The 21,505-nt window shown below is 44.7% G+C and overlaps 1 protein-coding gene across 1 annotated transcript in view; it reads left to right on the top strand.

Moving 5' to 3' along the window:
- The window catches only part of LOC144668765 (adenylate kinase isoenzyme 5-like), a 43,404-nt gene extending 26,361 nt beyond the window's left edge, over positions 1–17,043 (top strand). The window contains exons 10-14 of the mRNA XM_078531096.1: positions 9,803–9,838; positions 11,307–11,470; positions 13,058–13,174; positions 15,167–15,358; positions 16,444–17,043. Coding sequence (XP_078387222.1) covers positions 9,803–9,838; positions 11,307–11,470; positions 13,058–13,174; positions 15,167–15,358; positions 16,444–16,509 — 575 coding nt within the window. The 3' untranslated portion in view covers positions 16,510–17,043. The remainder of the gene's footprint in view (positions 1–9,802; positions 9,839–11,306; positions 11,471–13,057; positions 13,175–15,166; positions 15,359–16,443) is intronic.
- The last annotated feature ends 4,462 nt before the right edge of the window (positions 17,044–21,505 follow it).

Below are 21,505 nucleotides of genomic sequence, written 5' to 3'. Positions count from 1 at the left end.
TGCACTGTCAGAGGGTCAGTACTGAGGGAGTGCTGTACTGTCAGAGGGTCAGTACTGAGGGAGTGCTGTACTGTCAGATGTTCAGTACTGAGGAAGCGCTGTACTGTCAGAGATGAGACTTTAAACCAAGGCCCACCTACTCCCTGAGGTGGATATCAAAGGTCCCATGGTGTTATTCAAGAAAGTTCTAACTGGTGATCTGGCCATTTATTTATCCCTCAAATGACATCACTCAAACAGATTATCTGTTCTTTATCACACTGCTGTTTGTGGGATCTTGCTGTATGCAGATTTTCTACATTACAACAGTGACTACAGTTCAAAAGTACCTCATTGGCTGTAAAGTGCTTTGGGATGGTCTGAGGTAGTGAAAGGCGCTATAGAAATGTAAGTCTGTTTCCTTTTATATCAGTCTTCGGCAGTCATGAAAGAAATGCCACAATCGACATGTCACTGCTGAGACCTTCTCAGCTTTAACTTCAAAATGCAACAGAACTAGTCCAGTTCAGGACAATAAAGGTCCGGACACAGCGTGTGTGCGAGCTTCTGAAGGTGAGAGAAATCAGTCAGAAAAGGATTCTCAGCCACACATGAAAGCAGACAGCAGGAACCCACCTGATATCAAATACTCGCTGCTTTGTGCCTCCGGAGCCTCACTGCATCTTGTATTAGCCGCTCTGTAGCCCAGTGTGACCTGAGGGCACCACACAATGTGTGAGTTTAGATGCAAAAGGTGCCTGTCACGCTGAAGTAGGCACTGGACCCAGGGGGCAGGGACCAGCAGCGCTGCAGATACAAAGCTCCTGTGGATTTGCACGCTATTCAATTCATGAAGAAAACCAAAAATGTCACAGAGCGAGAGAAACAGTTCAACACAGTCAACGCTTTATATCGTTCCGTTGTTTTATTTAGATATATTTCATGTGTGAGATATTTTCTGTTGATCTGGAGCTAATCAGTCTGACAATGGGAGAGAGTCGATTTCATATCGAGAGGAGGATTTATGAAAGTCATTTCATTGTCCTACACTTTCACCCTGCATTCTTTGATTGCTTAAAAAAATTATTATTTCACAGGAAGTGGGTGTTGCTGGCTAGGCCAGCATTTACTGCCCATAGTACTGCTGAGTAACATTGTCACTGGACTAGTAACCCAGAGACCTAGGGTAATGCAGTGGGAACCTGGGTTCGAATCCCACCACGGCAGATGGTGAAATTTGAGTTCAATAAAAATCTGGACTTAAAAGTCTAATGATGACCATGAAACCATTGCTGATTGTCGTAAAAACCTATCTGGTTCACAAATCCCCTTTAGGGAAGTAAATCTGCCGTCCTTACCTGGTCTGGGCCTACATGTGACTCCAGACCCACAGCAATGTGGTTGACTCTTAAATGCCCTCTGAACAAGGGCAATTAGGGATGGGCAATAAATGCAGCCAGCGATGCCCACATCCCATGAATGACTTAAAAAAAAAAGTGCCCTTGAGAAGGTGGTGGTGAGCTGCCTGCTTGAACTGCTGCAGTCCCTGTGGTGTAGGTACACCCACAGTGCTGTTAGGGAGGGAGTTCCAGGATTTTGACCCAGCGACAGTGAAGGAACGGCGACATATTTCCAAGTCAGGATGGTGAGTGACTTGGAGGGGAACTTACAGGTGGTGGTGTTCCCATGTGTCTGTTGCCCTTGTCCTTCTAGATGGTAGCAGTTGCAGGGTTGGAAGGTGCTGTTGAAGGAGCCATGGTGAATTCCTGCAATGCATCTTGTAGATGGTACACACTGCTGCTACTGTGTGTCGGTGGTGGAGGGAGTGAATGTTTGTGGATTGGGTGCCAATCAAGCGGGGCTGCTTTGTCCTGGATGGTGTCGAGCTCCTTAAGTGTTGTTGGAGCTGCACTCATCCAGGCAAGTGGAGAGTATTCCATCACACTCCTGACTTGTGCCTTGTAGATGGTGGACAGGCTTTGGGGAGTCAGGAGGTGAGTTACTCACCATAGGATTTCTAGCCTTTGACCTGCTCTTGTAGCCACAGTATTTATATGGTTAGTCCAGTTCAGTTTCTGGTCAATGGTAACTCCCAAGATGTTGATAGTGGGGGATTCAGTGATGGTAATGCCATTGAATATCAAGGGATGATGGTTAGATTCTTTCTTGTTGGAGATGGTCATTGTCCAGCACTCCTGTGACGCAAATGTTTATCTTGAGGTATCTTACAGAACTCAGTATTAAAGATGCTTTCCCAGGATCTGAAAGCTGTCTTACTCTTAACCTCTTCTGGCCTTGATCTAACCAACTAATAACATTTGAAACACTTTCTATATCGTATACTTTATGTCCAGATCATTTTCCTGTCTAACTCATCACCCAACACATACCTCTCATAACAGGAATTTCATGAGAGTTGCAATATCTGCAGCTCCTGAACACACTTTGCCACAAACAATGAAGGATTCTGATCCTCACTCTTTTGATGGCCTTACCCAGTGCTCACCTCAGTGCAGCATTGTTGGAGGTGCCATCTAGCTTAGGGCTAGGTCTTTCTGTTCAGGCAGGTGTAAAATATTCCACAGTACTGTTCTGAAGACAGGGAAGTTATCTCCAATCTCATGGCCAATATTCCTCCCTCAATCAACAGCAGCAAATACAGATTAACTGCTTAGTCCTTTCATTAACAAAAACAAAAATACCTGGAAAAACTCAGCAGGTCTGGCAGCATCTGTGGAAGGGAGCACAGTTAACGTTTCGAGTCCGCATGACTCTTCAACAGAACTGTGCTCCCTTCAACAGATGCTGCCAGACCTGCTGAGTTTTTCCAGGTATTTTTGTTTTTGTTTTCGATTTCCAGCATCCACAGTTTTTTGCTTTTATCTTAGTCCTTTCATTAGTTGTTTGCAGGAGTTTCTTGAGCATAAGTTGGCTTCTCTGTTTTACTGCATAACAATAGTGACTGCACTTCAAAGAATAATTTCTTGCCTGTGAAATGCTTTTGGATATTGCAGATTTGATGAACTAATATATAAATGCAAATTTCTTCTTAATTAACACCACTTATCCCTTTTTAAGGGGCTTTGGAACAAATTAGGATTATACATCTATTGGTATAGCCTGGTACAACTTTGCTGTTTTAGAACCATAGAACCAGAGAAAAGTTATGGCACAGAAAGAGGTCATTCAGCCGATCATGTCTGCAATGGCTGAGAAAGAAAAAGTTTTAAAAAAACTAGCCGCCCATTCTAATCCTGCCTTCCAGCACCCGGTCTGTAGCCTTGCAGGTTACAGCACTTCAGGTACAGATCTAGGTACCTTTTTAAATCAGTTCAGCATTTCAGCCTCTACCAGGCAGTGAATTCCAGGTACCCACCACCCTCTGGGTGAAGAAGATTTTCCTCATGTCCCCTCTAACCCTTCTACCAATCGCCTTAAATCTGTGCCCCCTGATAATTGACCTCTCCACTTGGGGAAACAGGTCTTTCCTGTCTCCCCTATCGAGACTCCTCATAATCTTCTACACCTCAATTAGGTCACCCTTCAGCCTCCTCTGTTCTAAGGGAAACAACCATAGCCTGTTCAATCTCTCCTCATAGCTGCAATTTTCAAACCCTGGCAACATTCTTGCAAATCTCCTCTGTACTCTCTCCAGAGCAATTATGTCCTTCCTGTAATGTGGCGATCAGAACTGTACACAAAACTCCAGCTGTGGCCTAACCAGCGTTTTATACAGTTCCAGCATTGCATCCCTGCTTTTGCATTCTATACCTTGTTCAATAGAGGAAAACACTTTGTAAAATACTTTGCCTTACCGAGAGGGGCTCTATTGTTAATGTATTAGTGCAAATAGAGACCCTTTGTGTAACACACTCAGTCACATTTCACCATAGAGTATATACTCATTTAAACAAATGAATTAGGCAAATTTATTCTGGATTCTTGCTGTTGACTTATTCCCAACCTTGATCTTGCTCATTCCGATTCCCACTTTCTCAGTAAAACCCATAGAGACAATGAAACGTTATAAACTTTCGAGTGGTTCCAAGTTGGATGTGAATGCAGGAACGTTTTAACATTTTAATCAATGATTCTTCCTTTCACACTCACATTTCCAGGTCACAGTTGGAAAACAATCCACAAGAATCTCAGAAAACTAGGGCCCGAATATCTGTAGCCTCTTAGCTGTCTGTAGCCTTTAGCATATACATGTTTATCCTGATGTAGGAAATAATGTGTTTTACAGGGTGTAACGCTTTCGTGGTTATAACTCAAATTCTCCACTGATTTCCCGGGAGCAGTAACCAGGGGAGGTTTGCTGTTAATTTCACTTTAAATGTTGAGTTTTGTCACTGTCAGTATCAGAGGAAAACAGCAATTTTATAATATTTTACTGAAATGGAGCCAAAAGAGCCACAATTGCTTATCACCTGCATCCCTCATTAACCAATAGCAGATACCCTGTAATTAATTCCCTGCCTACCCACACAGTTTATCCATCTCCCTACACTACAACATGACTGCACTTCCAAAAGATCTTCAGAACATCCTGAGGTTGTGAAAGGTGCGATAGATATGCAAGTTTATTCTTTCTTTCATCTGTACATGGGTATAAATCCTGACTTTGCCTTTGAGTTGCACACTAAGATGAAACTGCCTTGTCAGTTACTTGGAGTTAGTGCTACCCTTATTAGACGACTTGTTTTGATATTGAAGTGACCAACGTTCATGTTCCTCAAACTCCTAGCCCCTATATTGTCTACTTTGGTAACGTGGGGATATTCTCTGCCTTTCTAATATTCCTCAAGGCTTCAGGATAATAATTTTCACACTTTAACAATCAGAGGTGTAATACTTTGTGACATCATCATTGAAGATGATCTCAGCAGGGTTGAGCAGGTCACTGTGACAGGTAGTTGATTCTATACACGGCCTAGCATTAAAGCCCACACACTGCACAGGCTGGAGGAGAGCACGATTAAAAGATGCGGTTAATCAGCAAGATTAGGAGATGGCACATGTGTTTTAGAAACGGCTGTAGGTTGCAGATGAAAAGCAAAGGCTGAGGGAGGAGAGCAGTTCCACTCTTTGTAGAGGCCCGGAGTCAGAACAAGGTTGGAGAGAAGATGGTGTGAAGATTATTGATCCCAACAGAGTGAGGATTCAGAGGCCAGGAGGATCAACGTTGCTGGAATTCGGGAGGAACGAACGTGGAGGATTCAGAGGAACAATGAGCACAGTGACATCGACAGAGTCAGGGAAGAGAACAGTATCTGGTTACATTGACAGTCTGATAGATGGACCACTGTCCTGCCTGTAACTCATCTTACAGCTCCTAGAGTACAAAACTTTGTTCAGTCATACACTGGTTCATTGCAAAGCTTTACTGCATTGTCTGCCCTTTCACCCAGCCTGTTACACTTTGCTCAATGGCACAGTGCTTAGATGTGGTCCAGCCAATGTACAGCACAGTGGGTGATGCCTGGGTCTCCTACTGTTAAGTCATAATGGCTGGGTGACCAGTAGAGAAACAAGAAAAAAGGCAAACAGCAGCGATACTGCGGAGGTTGTACTCACTGAGTACTGGGAGATATCAGGAGCCAGAACACTAGACAGAAGAGTGGAATGGGGAACTGTAAAAGTGGTGACTCTGTGCAGATTAGTGACGAAGTCAAAGGTAAATTCTGGGAAAAAAATCAAAACCAGGGAATGCTTCCTTGACCCAAAAATGAAAAAGAAGACCTCTTGTTGACACCGGTTACAATCACGGCCAGAAATCTGACTTATCCAACACACCATGAGAGATGAATGAGTGAAAATTCTCTTCATTGCTCTAATGTTCACCCATCCTTCAAATGAGGCACCATTGCATCTCAATGAAACATGATGAGATGTTTGAGGGGAGGTCCGTGACTGGAGTACACTAGTCCAGTACAGCAAGCTGACAGCTTTCTCTGGAGACTATTCCCAGGAATCCAGTGTCTGAGATGAGGCAGCTCACTCCTGTTACTGCTCCATATCTAGGAGATGGTTTTTTGGAGCAGCTTGTGGTGGAGCCCACTAGGGAACAGGCAATTCTAGATTTAGTGATGTGTAATGAGGCAGATTTGATAAGGGAGCTTAAGGTGAAGGAACCCTTAGGAGGAAGTGACCATAATATGATAGAATTTACCCTGCAATTTGAGAGGAAAAAGCTGGAATCAGATGTAACGGTATTACAGTTGAATAAAGGCAACTACAGAGGCATGAGGGAGGAGCTGGCCAGAATTGACTGGGAGATGAGCCTAGCAGGAAAGACAGTGGAACAGCAATGGCAGGAGTTTCTGGGAGTAATTTGGGAGACACAGCAAAAATTCATCCCTAGGAAGAAGAAGCATACTAAAGGGAGGACGAGGCAACCATGGCTGACAAGGGAAGTCAGGGACAGCATAAAAGCTAAAGAGAAAGCATACAATGCGGCGAAGAGGGTAAACTAGCCAGTAATATAAAAGAAGATTGCAAGAGTTTTTTTAGATATATAAAGGGTAAGAGAGAGGCAAAAGTGGACATTGGGCTGCTGGAAAATGACGCTGGAGAAGTAGTAGTGGGGAACAAAGAAATGGCGGAGGAACTGAATAGGTACTTTGCGTCAGTCTTCACAGTGGAAGACACGAGTAACATCCCCAAAGTTCAAGAGAGTCGGGGGGCAGAGGTGAGTATGGTGGCCATTACCAAAGAGAAGGTGCTAGGAAAACTGAAAGGTCTGAAGGTGGATAAATCACCTGGACCAGATGGATTACACCCCAGAGTTCTGAAGGAGATAGCTGAAGAGATAGTGGAGGCATTAGTGGTGATCTCTCAGGAATCACTGGAGTCAGGGAGGGTCCCAGAGGACTGGAAAATCGCTAATGTAACCCCCCTGTTTAAGAAGGGAGTGAGGCAAAAGACGGGTAATTACAGGCCGATTAGCCTGACCTCGGTCGTTGGTAAGATTTTAGAGTCCATTATTAAGGATGAGATTTCAGAATACTTGGAAGTACATGGTAAAATAGGGCAGAGTCAGCATGGTTTCATCAAGGGGAGGTCATGCCTGACAAATCTGTTAGAATTCTTTGAGGAGGTAATGAGTAGGTTAGACAAAGGAGAGCCAATGGATGTTATCTACTTGGACTTCCAGAAGGCCTTTGACAAGGTGCCGCACAGGAGGTTGCTCAGTAAGATAAGAGCCCATCGTGTCAGAGGCAAGGTACTAGCATGGATAGAAGATTGGCTGTCTGGCAGGAGGCAGAGAATGGGGATAAGGGGGTCCTTCTCAGGATGGAGGCCGGTGACTAGTGGAGTTCCGCAGGGGTCAGTGTTGGGACCACAACTTTTCACTTTATACATTAATGATCTAGATGAAGGAACTGAGGGCATCTGGCTAAGTTTGCAGATGATACAAAGATAGGTGGAGGGACAGGTAGTATTGAGGAGGCAGAGAGGCTGCAGAAGGATTTGGACAGGTTAGGAGAATGGGCAAAGAAGTGGCAGATGGAATACAATGTGGGGAAGTGTGAGGTCATGTGCTTTGATAGGAAGAATAGAGGCATGGACTATTTTCTAAATGGGGAGAGAATTCAGAAATCTGGAGTGCAAAGGGACTTGGGAGTCCTAGTCCAGGATTCTCTTAAGGTTAACTTGCAGGTTGAGTCAGTAGTTAGGAAGGCAAATGCAATGTTGGCATTTATTTCGAGAGGACTAGAATATAAAAGCAGGGATGTGCTGCTGAGGCTTTATAAGGCTCTGGTCAGACCACGTTTAGAATATTGTGAGCAATTTTGGGCCCCGTATCTCAGGAAAGATGTGCTGGCCCTGGAGAGGGTCCAGAGGAGGTTCACGAGAATGATCCCAGAAATGAAAGGCTTAACATATGAGGAACGTTTGAGGACTCTGGGTCTATACTCGATGGAGTTTAGGAGGATGAGGGGGGATCTGATTGAAACTTACAGAATACTGAAAGGCCTGGATAGAGTGGACTTGGGGAAGATGTTTCCATTAGTAGGAGAGACTAGGACCTGAAGGTACAGCCTCAGATTAAAGGGAAGACCTTTTAGAACAGAGATGAGGAGAAACTTCTTTAGCCAGAGAGTGGTGAATCTATGGAATTCATTGCCACAGAAGGCTGTGGAGGCCAGGTCATTGAGTGTATTTAAGACCGAGATAGATAGGTTCTTGATTGGTAAGGGGATCAAAGGTTACGGGGAGAAGGCGGGAGAATGGGTTTGAGAAACTTATCAGCCATGATTGAATGGTGGAGCAGACTCGATGGGCCGAATGGCCTAATTTCTGCTCCTATGTCTTATGGTCTTATATCACCACTCCCCGGATCCCGCGGTGAATTGTGTAGGCCTGGAGATTTGGATGGGGCTGTTCTGAGTACTGGTGCCTCATTAATGGGGAAATCCTAAATCAAAATACAGAGATCGGGTAGGAATCTACAGCATCAGTTAGACTGAACAAAATGGGAGTTATTCCCTGTTTAATGTATCATCAGTTAGCACCAGGTGATAGAGGGATTTGATCTGATGATTAGGAACTGGGCTGGAATCTGTCCAAACATCCTTATATTCATCAGAAGGAGAAATCAGTAAGGAGTAAGTCTGCTGGACTGTAAAATACTTCATGTCAGGCAGGTTAGGTTGAAATTGAGGCATTTCTAACAATCTCAGGTTGTCCCAAAACTCCTTACAATCAATGAACAACTTTGATAACCAATTTACACATAGGGAGCTCCTTGTTTTAATAATGTTGATTATTATTGGCCAGGATGTTGGGGAGAACTCCCCTGCTCTTTTTTAGGATAGTGATGTGGGATCTTTTATATCCACCTGGGAGGACAGATGACTCTCGGTTTAACATCTCCCCTGAAAAACACTTCTGCCAGTGCGTCTGTCTCTCCGACAATGCAGCACTCTCTCAGTACTGACCCTCCGACAGCGCAGCACACCCTCAGTACTGACCCTCCGACAGTGCAGCACACCCTCAGTACAGACCCTCCGACAGTGCAGCACTCCCTCAGTACAGACCCTCCGACAGCGCAGCACACCCTCAGTACTGACCCTCTGATGATGCAGCACTCCCTCAGTACTGACCCTCCAACAGTGCAGCACTCCCTCAATACAGACCCTCCAACAATGCGGCACTCCCTCAGTACAGACCCTCCGACAATGCGGCACTCCCTCAGTACTGACCCTCCAACAGTGCAGCACTCCCTCAGTACTGACCCTCCGACAGTGCAGCGCTCCCTCAGTACTGACCCTCCGACAGTGCAGCACTCCCTCAGTACTGACCCTCCAACAGTGCAGCACTCCCTCAGCGCTGCATTGGGAGTGTCAGCTTGGATTTTATACTTAACACTCTGGATTTAGACTTGAACCCCCCCCCTACCTTCTGATTCAGAGGTGAGAGTGCTACCCACTTAGCCAAGGCTGACACAAGTCAGTATGTTGTAAACAGAAGCAGAGACAAATGGCTGGCCCAGTTATTCGGGTGCCACACTGCCCAGTTTCCAGCTGCTGTGCCAGTTTTACAAGCTCACAGACTCCCTCTGGTGGGCAGGTAGTCCACATTCACTCTTCTCGTGTCATTGATTCACTCTGATAATGGACAGGTTTTACAATGTGCGGCTATGAAACCAATGGAGACTCTCAATGAAGGATGTCACTGGGGTGGGGGCAGGGGTGTCAGCCGATGGGACCCCCTCCTGTGATTCACCACAATGTGCAAATAAGAACTGTAAACAAGTGAAGAAAATTCAACAGCGGAAAATGTTTTAACCGTGAAATTCTAAATATCTCTTTTACAGAAAAGCTGAAAGTCACTAAAATTATCTTTGTAATTGGTGAGTAAAATAAATCTTCCACCATTCTCTGGAACCTTGTGTCAAGCTGTTTTTATGGGCAGACTGTATGTATGTTAGTTAATAAATAATGGCACTTATTAAATTAAAACCCAAGATTGTTCTACTTCAAGCAGAGAAAGTTAAAGGGAGATTTGATAGAGGTGTTCAAAATTAAATAAAAATGAACTGTTTCCAGGGGCAGGAGGATACAGATTTAAGATAATTACCAAGAGGGAAGATGAGACATTTTAACACAGTGAGTTATTATGACCTAGAATGCACTGCCTGAAAGGGTGGTGGAAACAGATTCAACAATACTTATCAAAAGAGAAAACACTTGAAAAGGAGAAATTTTCAGGGCTATGGGGAAAAATCAGGGGAATGAGACGAATTAGGTAAATGTCACCATAGAGCCAGCACAGGCACAATGGATTGAAGGGCCTCCTATATTCCTGTGTTGGAGATTAGAACAAGAGAGCTGTGTGCGTAGTCTGCTTAAATATAACTCTTTCCGGCAACGGTTCTCAGACAGTCACTACTGCCCTCCCACTTTCTGCTCTCCATAAATTGCAGCCTATCCAGATCCCTGGTTCCTGCGTCCTAACTTTCATCAAATCTCATTTACCCATCACCCCCTTGATCACCGACTTACATTGACTCCCTGTCCAGCGCCATCTCAATTTGAAAAATCTCATTCTTGTTTATAAATCCCTCCATGAACTTCCCTCTCTTTATCTCTGTAACCTCCTCCAGCCCCTACAACCCTCCCTATCTCTGTAACCTCCTCAAGCCCCAACAACCCTCCCTATCTCTGTAACCTCTTCCAGCCCCTACAACCCTCCCTATTTCTGTAACCTCCTCCAGCCCCTACAACCCTCCCTATCTCTGTAACCTCCTCCAGCCCCTACAACCCTCCCTATCTCTGCAACCTCCTCCAGCCCCTACAACCCTCCCTATCTCTGTAACCTCCTCCAGCCCCAACAACCCTCCTTATCTCTGTAACCTCCTCCAGCCCCTACAACCCTCCCTATCTCTGTAACCTCCTCCAACCCCTGAACCCCTCTGAGAACTCTGTGCTCATCTAATTCTGACCTCTTAATCGTCCCCGATTTTAATCACTCCACCGTTGGCAGCCATGCCTTCAGCTACCTGGGCCCTAAGGTCTGGAATTAACTCTCTAAACCTTGCCACTTTTCTACCTTTGTTCGTTTAAGATGCTCCTTAAAATCGATCTCTTTGACTAAGCTTTTGATCACCTACCCTAATATCCCCTAATCTGGCTTGTGTCAAGCTTCATTTGATAATTGCTTATGTGAAGCACCTTGGGATGTTGAAGGTGCTTCATAAATAGAGGTTGTTGTCGTATGCACAATGTTCACTGAAATGGGGGGAAATGTTTGTTAAAAAATAAATGAATAAAAGTTATTCCACAGCCTCTTGTGAACACTAGCACTTTGTGATGTTTCAGGGGGTCCTGGTTCTGGCAAAGGCAGCCAGTGTGTGAAAATGATGGAGAGGTATGGTTTCACACATCTGTCGACAGGAAACCTTCTGCGGAAGGAGATCAGCAACGAAACAGACAGAGGTAATAAGATAAAGAAGATCATGATTGAAGGAGGCCTCGTGCCATTGGTGAGTAGTCTTGGCCTCATCATCCGCCATTGTTCTCATTGGAAGGGTATCAATTGTTTTATGAGCATGGCTTTAGGCCTAATGAGTAGAAGACTTTCACCAGCCCACCTACTCACCACATCCCTTGATTCTTTTTGTGCTCAGGAAGTATTTCTCATTGTCACTTGAAGCCAGCGATCTTATCTAGCTTTAGCTGGGGAACGGTTACACAGCCTCCCGGCTGATGTGGGCCCCACTCTCTTCTAACTCCAAATGCCACTCGAATTGGAACATGTCTCTGATGGTCACTTCTCTCACAGTGAATCAGACTAACTTTAGATGCCCTTGTGGTGTGAGGATTCCTGGAAGTAGCTGCTTACAGTATTTTGCTCCCTGGGTATGTCACAGGTCCTTACCCTTTGTTTTATCAACTTTCTCAGTCCCCATTATTCTAGTGAAAACCTCGTTTGAGAAACACTGGGGATCCCAATACTGTTCCTGACATATTCGCAATGATTTTAAACACCCTGATTTCACCGTCCCATCCAGTCTCCACTGTTTACTATCCTTCAGACAGCATTTCATCCAATTGTCAGCTTTTTTCACCTGCAACCAGCATTGATCTTGAGATTTGGTTTCTTGACATTTTCTTGGAATGTATTTTATTTCCTTTTCCATTTGGGAGTCACAGCCACTACCCCCTGCACCCCCTCCCCACCACTTACCACTCTTTCCACCCCCCACCCCACCCCACCACCCTAGTGAGGGTATTGGCCTGGAGACTTGTTCCCAGCCTTATCCTGGGAATGCTGCTCCCAGTTGGATCTAGTGCTCAGGGCAGGTCGCTCTTCCCTCCAGTGTTTGTCATGTGAGTGTGATCGAGATCTCAATGGTCACAAAAACACGTCATGAAATTCTACTACCAGTATTGATAGTGAGACGCTGTCTTTCATTCAGAGCCAACATGCTTTCCTGTTCACTCTCCAGTTCATTGGGTGCATGTTCCAGGCAGTCTCAGAGTCAATGCCTTCAATAAAGAAGGGACAATGATTGCCTTCTGTTGAACTATCAGATCAGCACACAACGGTGATGGGTGTTCACTCCATATGGTCTCTCAATTATCCTAAAATTTTCAACTTTAATCAGAGACAAGCTGGGAGCATAGGAACAGGAGGAGGCCATTCAGCCCCTCAAACCTGTTCCCAGTATTCAAAAGGGAATTAGGCTTAGCTGAAGAGGAAGAATGTGCAGGGTTACGAGGAGAAAGCAGGAGAGTGCCACTAAGGGAATCGCTCATTCAGAGAGCTGGTGCAGAACACGATGGGCCAAATAGCCTCCTTCTGCACTATAGCAATTCTGTGATATATCATTCTATCAGAGACATTAAAAGAATTAGTTTTATTTCTCATTTTCTTTTAATATTTCAATTTATTAAAGACAAAAATATCACAGATAGAAAACAAGAAAATAAGTCAGTCAAGAGTGTATATATATATATGTGAAAAGAGGCGGAATATGTGGGTAATTACAGAGATTGCTTTCTGGGAATTGCAAACTTTAAACAGTCTTTCTCAATTGTTTCCATTCTTTTAATTTGTGTTTATTCAGGGAACGACTTTGGAGATTCTGAAGGATGCCATGTTAGAGAATCTGCAGGAGACTAAGGGCTTCATGATTGATGGATATCCTCGGACTTTAAAACAGGCCGAAGCCTTCGATAAATCTGTAAGTCTGGAGGCCCATTCGTTCTCAATATTCAAAAAGCAAAATCCAAAAAACACAAACAGCAAATGATGGAAATACTCAGGTCAGGCAGCATCTGTGGAGAGAAAGAGAATTAATATTTCAGGCCGATGCCCTTTCATCAGAACCGAAGAAAGATAGAAATGTAAGAGTTTTTAAACCTGTGGAAGAGGGAGGGAGGGGGGTGACGGGAAGAACGAAAGGGAAGCTCAATGATAGGAGGAGGGCAGGAGAGGGAAGGTCAGTTTGTGTGTGTGTGTGTTTTTTTATTCGTTCATGGGCTAGGTCAGTATTTATTGCCCATCCTTAGCTGCCCTTGAAAAGGTGGTGGTGAGCTGCCTCCTTGAACCACTGCAGTCCATGTGGTGTAGGTACACCCGCAGTGCTGTTAGGGAGGGAGTTCCAGGATTTTGACCCAGTGACAGTGAAGGAACGGTGATATATTTCCAAGTCAGGACGGTGAGTGGCTTGGAGGGGAACTTGCAGGTGGTGGTGTTCCCATGTGTCTGCTGCCCTTGCTGTTTCAATGGTCATGGGTTTGGAAGGTGCTGTCCAAGGAGCCTTGGTGAGTTCCTGCAGTGCATCTTGTAGATGGTACACACTGCTGCTACTGTGCGTCGGTGGTGGAGGGAGTGAATGTTTGTGGAAGGGGTGCCAATCAAGTGGGCTGCTTTGTCCTGGATGCTGTCAAGATTCTTGAGGGTTGTTGGAGCTGCACTCATCCAGGCAAGTGGAGAGTATTCCATCATACACCTGACCTGTGCCTTGTAGATGGTGGACAAGCTTTGGGGAGTCAGGAGGTTACTCGTCACAGGATTCCTAGCCTCTGACCTGCTCTTGTAGCCACAGTATTTATATGGCTAGTCCAGATCAGTTTCTCATCAAAGGTAACCCACAGAATGTTGACAGTGGGGGTTTCAGCAATGGAAATGACATTGAACATCAAGGGGCGAAGGTTCGATTCTCTCTTGTTGGAAATGATCATTGCCTGACACTTGTGTGGTGCAAATGGCACTTGCCACTTGTCAGCCCAAGCCTGGATATTGTCCAGGTCTTGCTGCAATTGGACATGGACTGCTTCAGTAACTGAGGAGTCGCGAATGGTGCTGAACATTGTGCAATCATCAGTGAGCATCCCCACTTCTGACCTTATGATGGAAGGAAGGTCATTCATGAAGCAGCTGAAGATGGTTGGGCCTAGGACACTGTTGAAGGCTCACTACTGAGGGAGTGCTGCACAGTCAGAGGGCCAGTACTGAGGGAATGCTGCACTGTCGGAGGATCAGTACTGAGGGAGCGCTGCACTGTCAGAGGGTCAGTAATGAGGGAACGCCGCATTGTTGGGGGGTCAGTGAAGGGGGAGCGCTGCACTGCTGGGGGGTCAGTTCTGAAGGAGCGCCGCACTGTTGGAGGGTCAGTACTGAGGGAGCGCCACACTGTCGGAGGTGTTGTCATTTGGATGAGATGCTACTCTACGTCCCATGTGTCTTCACAGGTGGATGTAAAAATCTCATAGCACTTTTTTGAAGAAGAGCAGGGGGCGTTCTCCTCGGTATCCTGGCTAATATTTGGCCTTCAGCCAACACCACTAAAACAGATTATCTGGGCGTTATCACATTGCTGTTTGTGGGAGCTTGCTGTGCACAAATTGACCACTTTACTCTTCATTGCCTGCAAATGGTTTGGGACATCCTGCGGTTGTGAAAGGTGCTATAGAAATGCAAATTTCTTTATTCTTTCTTGAGACTTGCTGGGACAGTGTTGTTCGTACTGGTTACTGGCCTGAATCCACTCTAAATTGAAAGGAAACTCGGCCAGATCCGACCCTTAACATGGACACTTTCCCGAAGGTTCATTGGCTAAGCGATAGATTTCTGAGTGAGATGGTCCTGGAGTAAAAGGTCGATTAGATGAGATGGTTTTGAAGAGATGGATTAACCTGAAAGAGCTCTCTTCCTATGTCTCTCTCTGTAGTTTACTCTGCCCACCATCGTGCTGCTCATTGAATGCAGTCCTGAGATCATGAAGGAACGGCTAATGAGCCGCGGACAAACCAGCAATCGATTTGATGACAATGAGGTGACTATATGCAAGCGGGTGGACGCTTATTTCGTTGACTCCACACCTGTTGTGAAACATTATGAGACTAAAGGACTCCTGAAGAAGGTAAAAACATTATGTTCTCCCCACCAAATCATTTTGGTGAAAGATTTAAGTGCTGAGGGCGGGAGTGAATAGTTGTAGTGGGTTTAGCACATTCCTGAAACAGGAGGTTAACTGATGGAGTGCTGCACTGTCACAGGTACTGCCCTTCAGCTGAACCATTATAAACCGAGGCTCAGTCCCTCACTCAGGGAGGCCTTGGCAGCACTTTACCTAGTGATGAGGGGGCAGTTGATGTATACTCTGTTTCTTTGTAAATTATATTGAAGTTCAGTTTATGTTGGTCATCTCTATCGTGCCTCCTTGCTGATTAAACTGGAAAGAACCTGTTTAGGACCAGTTCACATAACCTCTGGGAGCCATCAATAAGGTCATGGCTGATCTTTTACTTCACCTTCCTGCCCTTTTCACATATCCCTTGCTTCCCTACTGCCCAAAATTCCAACCTCAGCCGTAAATATTTTCAACGATGGTTCCACAACCCTCTGGGATAGAGAATTCCAAAGATTCGCAACCCTTTGAGTGAAGATATTTCTCCTCATCTCTGGCCCAAATGACCAACTCCTTATCCTAAGACTGTGACTCCATGTTCTGTACTCTCCAGCCATGGGAAAGAACAGACAGATTGGTGGAAAGTTTAGCCAAAGTGGATGGTGTGTTTGGAGCCCCTTTACAAATTGATTATAGTTGGTTAACTGCGAGGAGCTGAGAGGAGTTCGTAAGGTCAGTTCAGGGATACACTTTGAAATCCTGCTCCCAAGGTACCCACACTTGAATTCATCCTTGGGATGTTGACGTGAAGGTCACGATTGGCACGTATTCCTGCCTGTCATCCTGAGGAAAGGGGTGGTTCCAATCAAGTTGTATCAACGTGTCCTGCTCATCATTTCAGAGGCAAGCTGTGAGTCAGCACGAAGGTCCAGGTTGGGAAAGGACAGCAAGTTTCCTGGGAGGGAGGTGAGACTAAGATAACCATGGAAAGATAAAATAGAGAAGCAACTTCACACAATTTGCGTTGAATAATTAGCGCGTGTCTTAACCTGGTGACCACCACCACTGATTACATCTGTCTGATTTTCACGTTTTAGATTCAAGGAGAAGGAACAGAGGATGATGTTTTTCAAAATATCACTCCGTTTATTGATGAACTTTAACAAGTGACACTGTCATTAGAAAATCCCCTGAGGAGCTGCCCTGGGATCAGATTACCACATTTTGCTTCGAGTTTTGTTTTCGTGGCCTGCTTAGAAGGATTTACCAGGATCAACAGCACCAATAAAATGAGCTAAAAACTCCTGGATAACTTTCACCCATAACCCTTTAGAAACTAATGCTCTATGCCAGTGATTTTCTGTGTATACGTTCTCTATAAACAGGAGGGATGAATTACAGAATCTTTTTTTTTAAACAAAAACCTTATATATAAATACACATTTATACAGGTACCCAGTAACCACTTCAAGTATTCTAAGCTAAGATGTGATCAGTGCAAGGCTTCTTTCTAATTCTACAAAGTGTCTCAGCCCCAGAGCAGTATCCATACCCAGGACCAGATACCTGATACATCAGATAATGACTCAATCCAGCTCAAGAAAGATTCTAAACAACTTTGTTCACTGTGGCAAGGGGTTTACAACAAGAGCCTTCAGATGTTTATGCCCTGATCCACAGTGCAACATACATGTCTGTGTGTTATCCAATGTGTAACACACTCTTGTCTGTGTGTTACCCAGTGTGTAATGCACTCCTGTACGTTATCCAGTGTGTAATACACCACCGTGTGTATCATCATCCAACGTGTAACACACCCGTCTGTGTTAGTGTTAGTGTGTAACACACCCATATGTGTTAGCATCCAGTGTAACAGTTATCCAATAACGCACTCCTGTCTGCTATCATCCAGTGTGTAACACACTGGTTTCTGTTCTCATCCAGTGTGTAACACAATTTACATGAACCACCACATGTGGAGCAGGCATGTTAACCATTGTCACAATGCACTGTGTTATTCTGTATATCTCACGACTGACGTACATTATCCAATGTAAGACATTGCAGTCTGTGCATTATTATATGTAAGCTATATTGGGCAGCCTTTTATCTGGTGTATATTGCACTGCAGGCTGTGTAATATCGCATACATAAGATTGCAAACTGCAATAACCTGCACATAACACGTTGAAGTGTACCTGTTATCCTTTATAAAGGCAGACTGTGGATTATGCTGTAACACACATTGTGCTGTGTATTATCTTTCATAGAACCCATTGCACATGCGGTTGCAGCCTGTACTAACAATCCTGTCTATAATAAAAACAAAAAACTGCGGATGCTGGAAATCCAAAACAAAAACAAAAATACCTGGAAAAACTCAGCAGGTCTGGCAGCATCTGCGGAGAGGAACACAGTTAACGTTTCGAATCCGAATGACCCTTCAACAGAACTAAGTGAAAATAGAAGAGAGGTGAAATATAAGCTGGTTTAAGGGGAGGGTGGGACAAGTGGAGCTGGATAGAGGGTCAGTGATAGGTGGAGATAAGCAAAAGATGTCACAGACAAAAGGACAAAGAGGTGTTGAAGGTGGTGATATTATCTAAAGAATGTGCTAATTAAGGGTAGCAAGCAGGACAAGCAAGGTACAGATAGCCCTAGTGGGGGGTGAAGGGTCATTGGACCCGAAACGTCAACTCTTTTCTTCTCCACCGATGCTGCCAGACCTGCTGAGTTTTTCCAGGTAATTCTGTTTTTGTTTTGGATTTCCAGCATCCGCAGTAGTTTTTTGTTTTTATCTAGTGGGGGTGGGGTGGGGTGAAGGAAGCGAAAAAGGCTAAAAAGTAGAGATAAAACAATGGATGGAAATACATTTAAAAATAATGGAAATAGGTGGGAAAAGAAAAATCTGTATAAATTATTGGAAAAAAAAGGGGGGGGTGGGATTGGAAAGGGGTTGGGGATGGAGGAGAAAGTTCACGATCTAAAATTGTTGAACTCAATATTCAGTCTGGAAGGCTGTAAAGTGCCTAGTCGGAAGATGAGGTGCTGTTCCTCCAGTTTGCGTCGAGCTTCACTGGAACAATGCAGCAGGCCAAGGACAGACACGTGGGCATGAGAGCAGGGTGGAGTGTTGAAATGGCAAGCGACAGGGGGGTCTGGGTAATGCTCGTGGACAGACCGGTGTTCTGCAAAGCGGTCACCCAGTCTGCGTTTGGTCTCTCCAATGTAGAGGAAACCGCATTGGGAGCAATGAATGCAGTAGACTAAATTGAGGGAAGTGCAAGTGAAATGCTGCTTCACTTGAAAGGAGTGTTTGGGCCCTGGGACAGTGAGGAGAGGGGAAGGGGCAGGTGTTGCACCTTCTGCGGTTGCATGGGAAGTTGCCGTGGGAGGGGGTTGAGGTGTGGGGGGTGATGGAGGAATGGACCAGGGTGTCCCGGAGGGAATGATCCCTGCGGAATGCCACCAGGGGGGGTGAAGGGAAGATATGTCTGGTGGTGGCACCATGCTGGAGTTGGCGGAAATGGCAGTGGATGACCCTTTGAATGCGGAGGCTGGTGGGGTGATAAGTGAGGACAAGGGGACCCTATCACGTTTCTGGGAGAAGGTGGTTTAAGGGCAAATGCACGGGAGATGGGCCGGACACGGTTGAGGGCCCTGTCAACCACCGTGGGTGGAAAACCTCGGTTAAGGAAGGAGGACATGGAGGATTTTAAATGTATTTCCATCCATTGTTTTATCTTTACCTTTTAGCCTTTTTTGAGTCCTTCACCCCACTAGGGTTCTGTTGAAGGGTCATGAGGACTCGAAACGTCAACTCTTTACTTCTCCGCCGATGCTGCCAGACCTGCTGAGTTTTTCCAGGTAATTCTGTTTTTGTTATCTGTACCTTGCTTGTCCTGCTTTCTACCCTTAATTAGCACATTCTTTAGATAATATCACCACCTTCAACACCTCTTTGTCCTTTTGTCTGTGACATCTTTTGCTTATCTCCACCTATCACTGACCCTCTATCCAGCTCCACTTGTCCCACCCCCCCCCCCCCCCCCCACCTCTAAACCAGTTTATATTTCACCTCTCTTCTATTTTCACTTAGTTCTGTTGAAGGGTCATTCGGGCTTGAAATGTTAACTGTGTTCCTCTCCGCAGATGCTGCCAGACCTGCTGAGTTTTTCCAGGTATTTTTGTTTTTGTTCTGTCTATAATAAACACTGAGATAACTAGAGAAACTGACCCACACACAACACATCAAAAAAACCAACAATTTAAGAGGAAAGTTTTGTGCCAAATTTATAAAATAATAAGTGGTTTCCTCTGAGTAAATATGCCCCTGTGGTACTGAGCCATGTAAAACTGGAATGTTACATATATAAATTCCAACTTAACTGATCCCTGCTGACAAATGGCTTTTGTTTCCAGTCAGTGGTGTGAGGGCAGTCTCTGAGTGCTGCTGGATAGGCAGGTAGGATGAGGAAAGAGTTAGATTCAGCTATGACCTTTCCAAGGGCCAACGGCCTGCTCCCATTTACAGTCTGGGTTCACAGATGAATGGGTCACTTGGGCGAGGTTGCTTCTGCCTCTGAACCAGTACAGCAACGTCAGAAGAGGACTGAAGACTGCTACTGCCAATTGCCTAAGCTGTGCAATTGCCTAATGAGACTGTGGCAGGGAGGCTGCAATGTTCTGAATGACGAGGCATTTAAGAGTCAACCACATTGCTGTGGGTCTGGAGTCACATGTAGGCCAGACCAGGTAAGGGTGGCAGATTTCCTTCCCTAAAGGACATTAGTGAACCAAATGGGTTTTTACAATAATTGACAATGGTTTCATGGTCATCATCAGACTTATAATTCCAGATTTTTATTGAATTCAAAGTCCACCATCTGCTGTGGTGGGTTTCAAACCAAGGTCCCCAGAGTATTACCCTGGGTCTCTGGAATACTGGTCCAGTGACAATACCACTACGCCACCCACCTCCCCTGAGGGTGTTACCTGGGTGGGGGAAATCAGCCCATTGGACTGTGTTCTTGAACTTGCACGAGGCACAAAAGAGGCGAGGGAAAGTGCAACGAGAGAAGCAATAACGAGTACTAAGAGAGAATGAAGTTAGACCTCAGCTCCCACAAGTGGCTGTTTCTTGGTATCGTCAATGTTACTGCACACGACAAAGGCTCATTTCACTGAAGTCTCTAAACTTGAAATAAAACTTGTCTGGTTTAAGGTAATGACAGATTTGAGATTATTTGTTTAAAAGGTGATTTTTAACCAAATCTCTGTGACTCAATAAAATGTTCCAAAATATCTTAACAATTTAGTTTCACTAGTAAGTCGACCACCTACAGTTGATATATATAAATTTCTCATACACATGCACACAATAAGTATACCTCAGGTTTTTTTTTGTATCTTCACACTCTTTTCTCCCTTAAGAATGGTATGGAGCATTGGAAGGATTTTGCAGGCTACTTAGCAACCTGCCTTGAGCTGTGTGAATGCTCCTCTGGTCAACAAGTCCTGGACTTGAGCCTTCTGACTCAGAGGAAGGAGTACAACCAACTGAGCCACTCAGGTGGATAGCAGTCTTTCCGTTGGGTCAAAGGTTGCGATTTCAATTCCATTCCAGAGACTTGAGCACGTAATGTCAGCACTGAAGGAGTGCTGTAATACCAGAGGTGTGGTCTTTCAGATGAAATCTAAAAGGGTGGGGGGGGGGTCCCATCTGTCAGCATCCTTAACTAATGCTAAAACAGATTAATGACCTGGGCATTTACACCATTGTTTCTTTTAAATAGGACATTGCTATGTGCAAATTGTTTCTGTTAACAAGTTTCCCTAAATGACTGCGTTTCAAAATTATTTTGTTGAAGCACTTTGGGCCATCGCGAGGTTGTGAAAGGCACATTATAAATATAAATTCCTCTATAGCAACAGAGATAGATTTCAGAAACTTACTCCAGAGCACCAACCAATGATCAGAGCATGAAACTGCACCATAACTATGACATAGCCAAATTGAATGGGAAATAATTGACAGAATAATTTACAATTATAGGTTGACACAAACTGACAACAGGAAATCATACTTATGAACATGAAGTATGTGCATGATGTAGGATTTTAAATAGATTTTGCTTGAAAACATTAATGTGTAACAAC

Source organism: Cetorhinus maximus, chromosome 28 (genome assembly GCF_964194155.1).
Source record: "Cetorhinus maximus chromosome 28, sCetMax3.hap1.1, whole genome shotgun sequence".
Taxonomy (NCBI): domain Eukaryota; kingdom Metazoa; phylum Chordata; class Chondrichthyes; order Lamniformes; family Cetorhinidae; genus Cetorhinus; species Cetorhinus maximus.
Note: the sequence above shows the minus strand (reverse complement) of the source record. Positions and strands in the feature narration are given on the sequence as shown.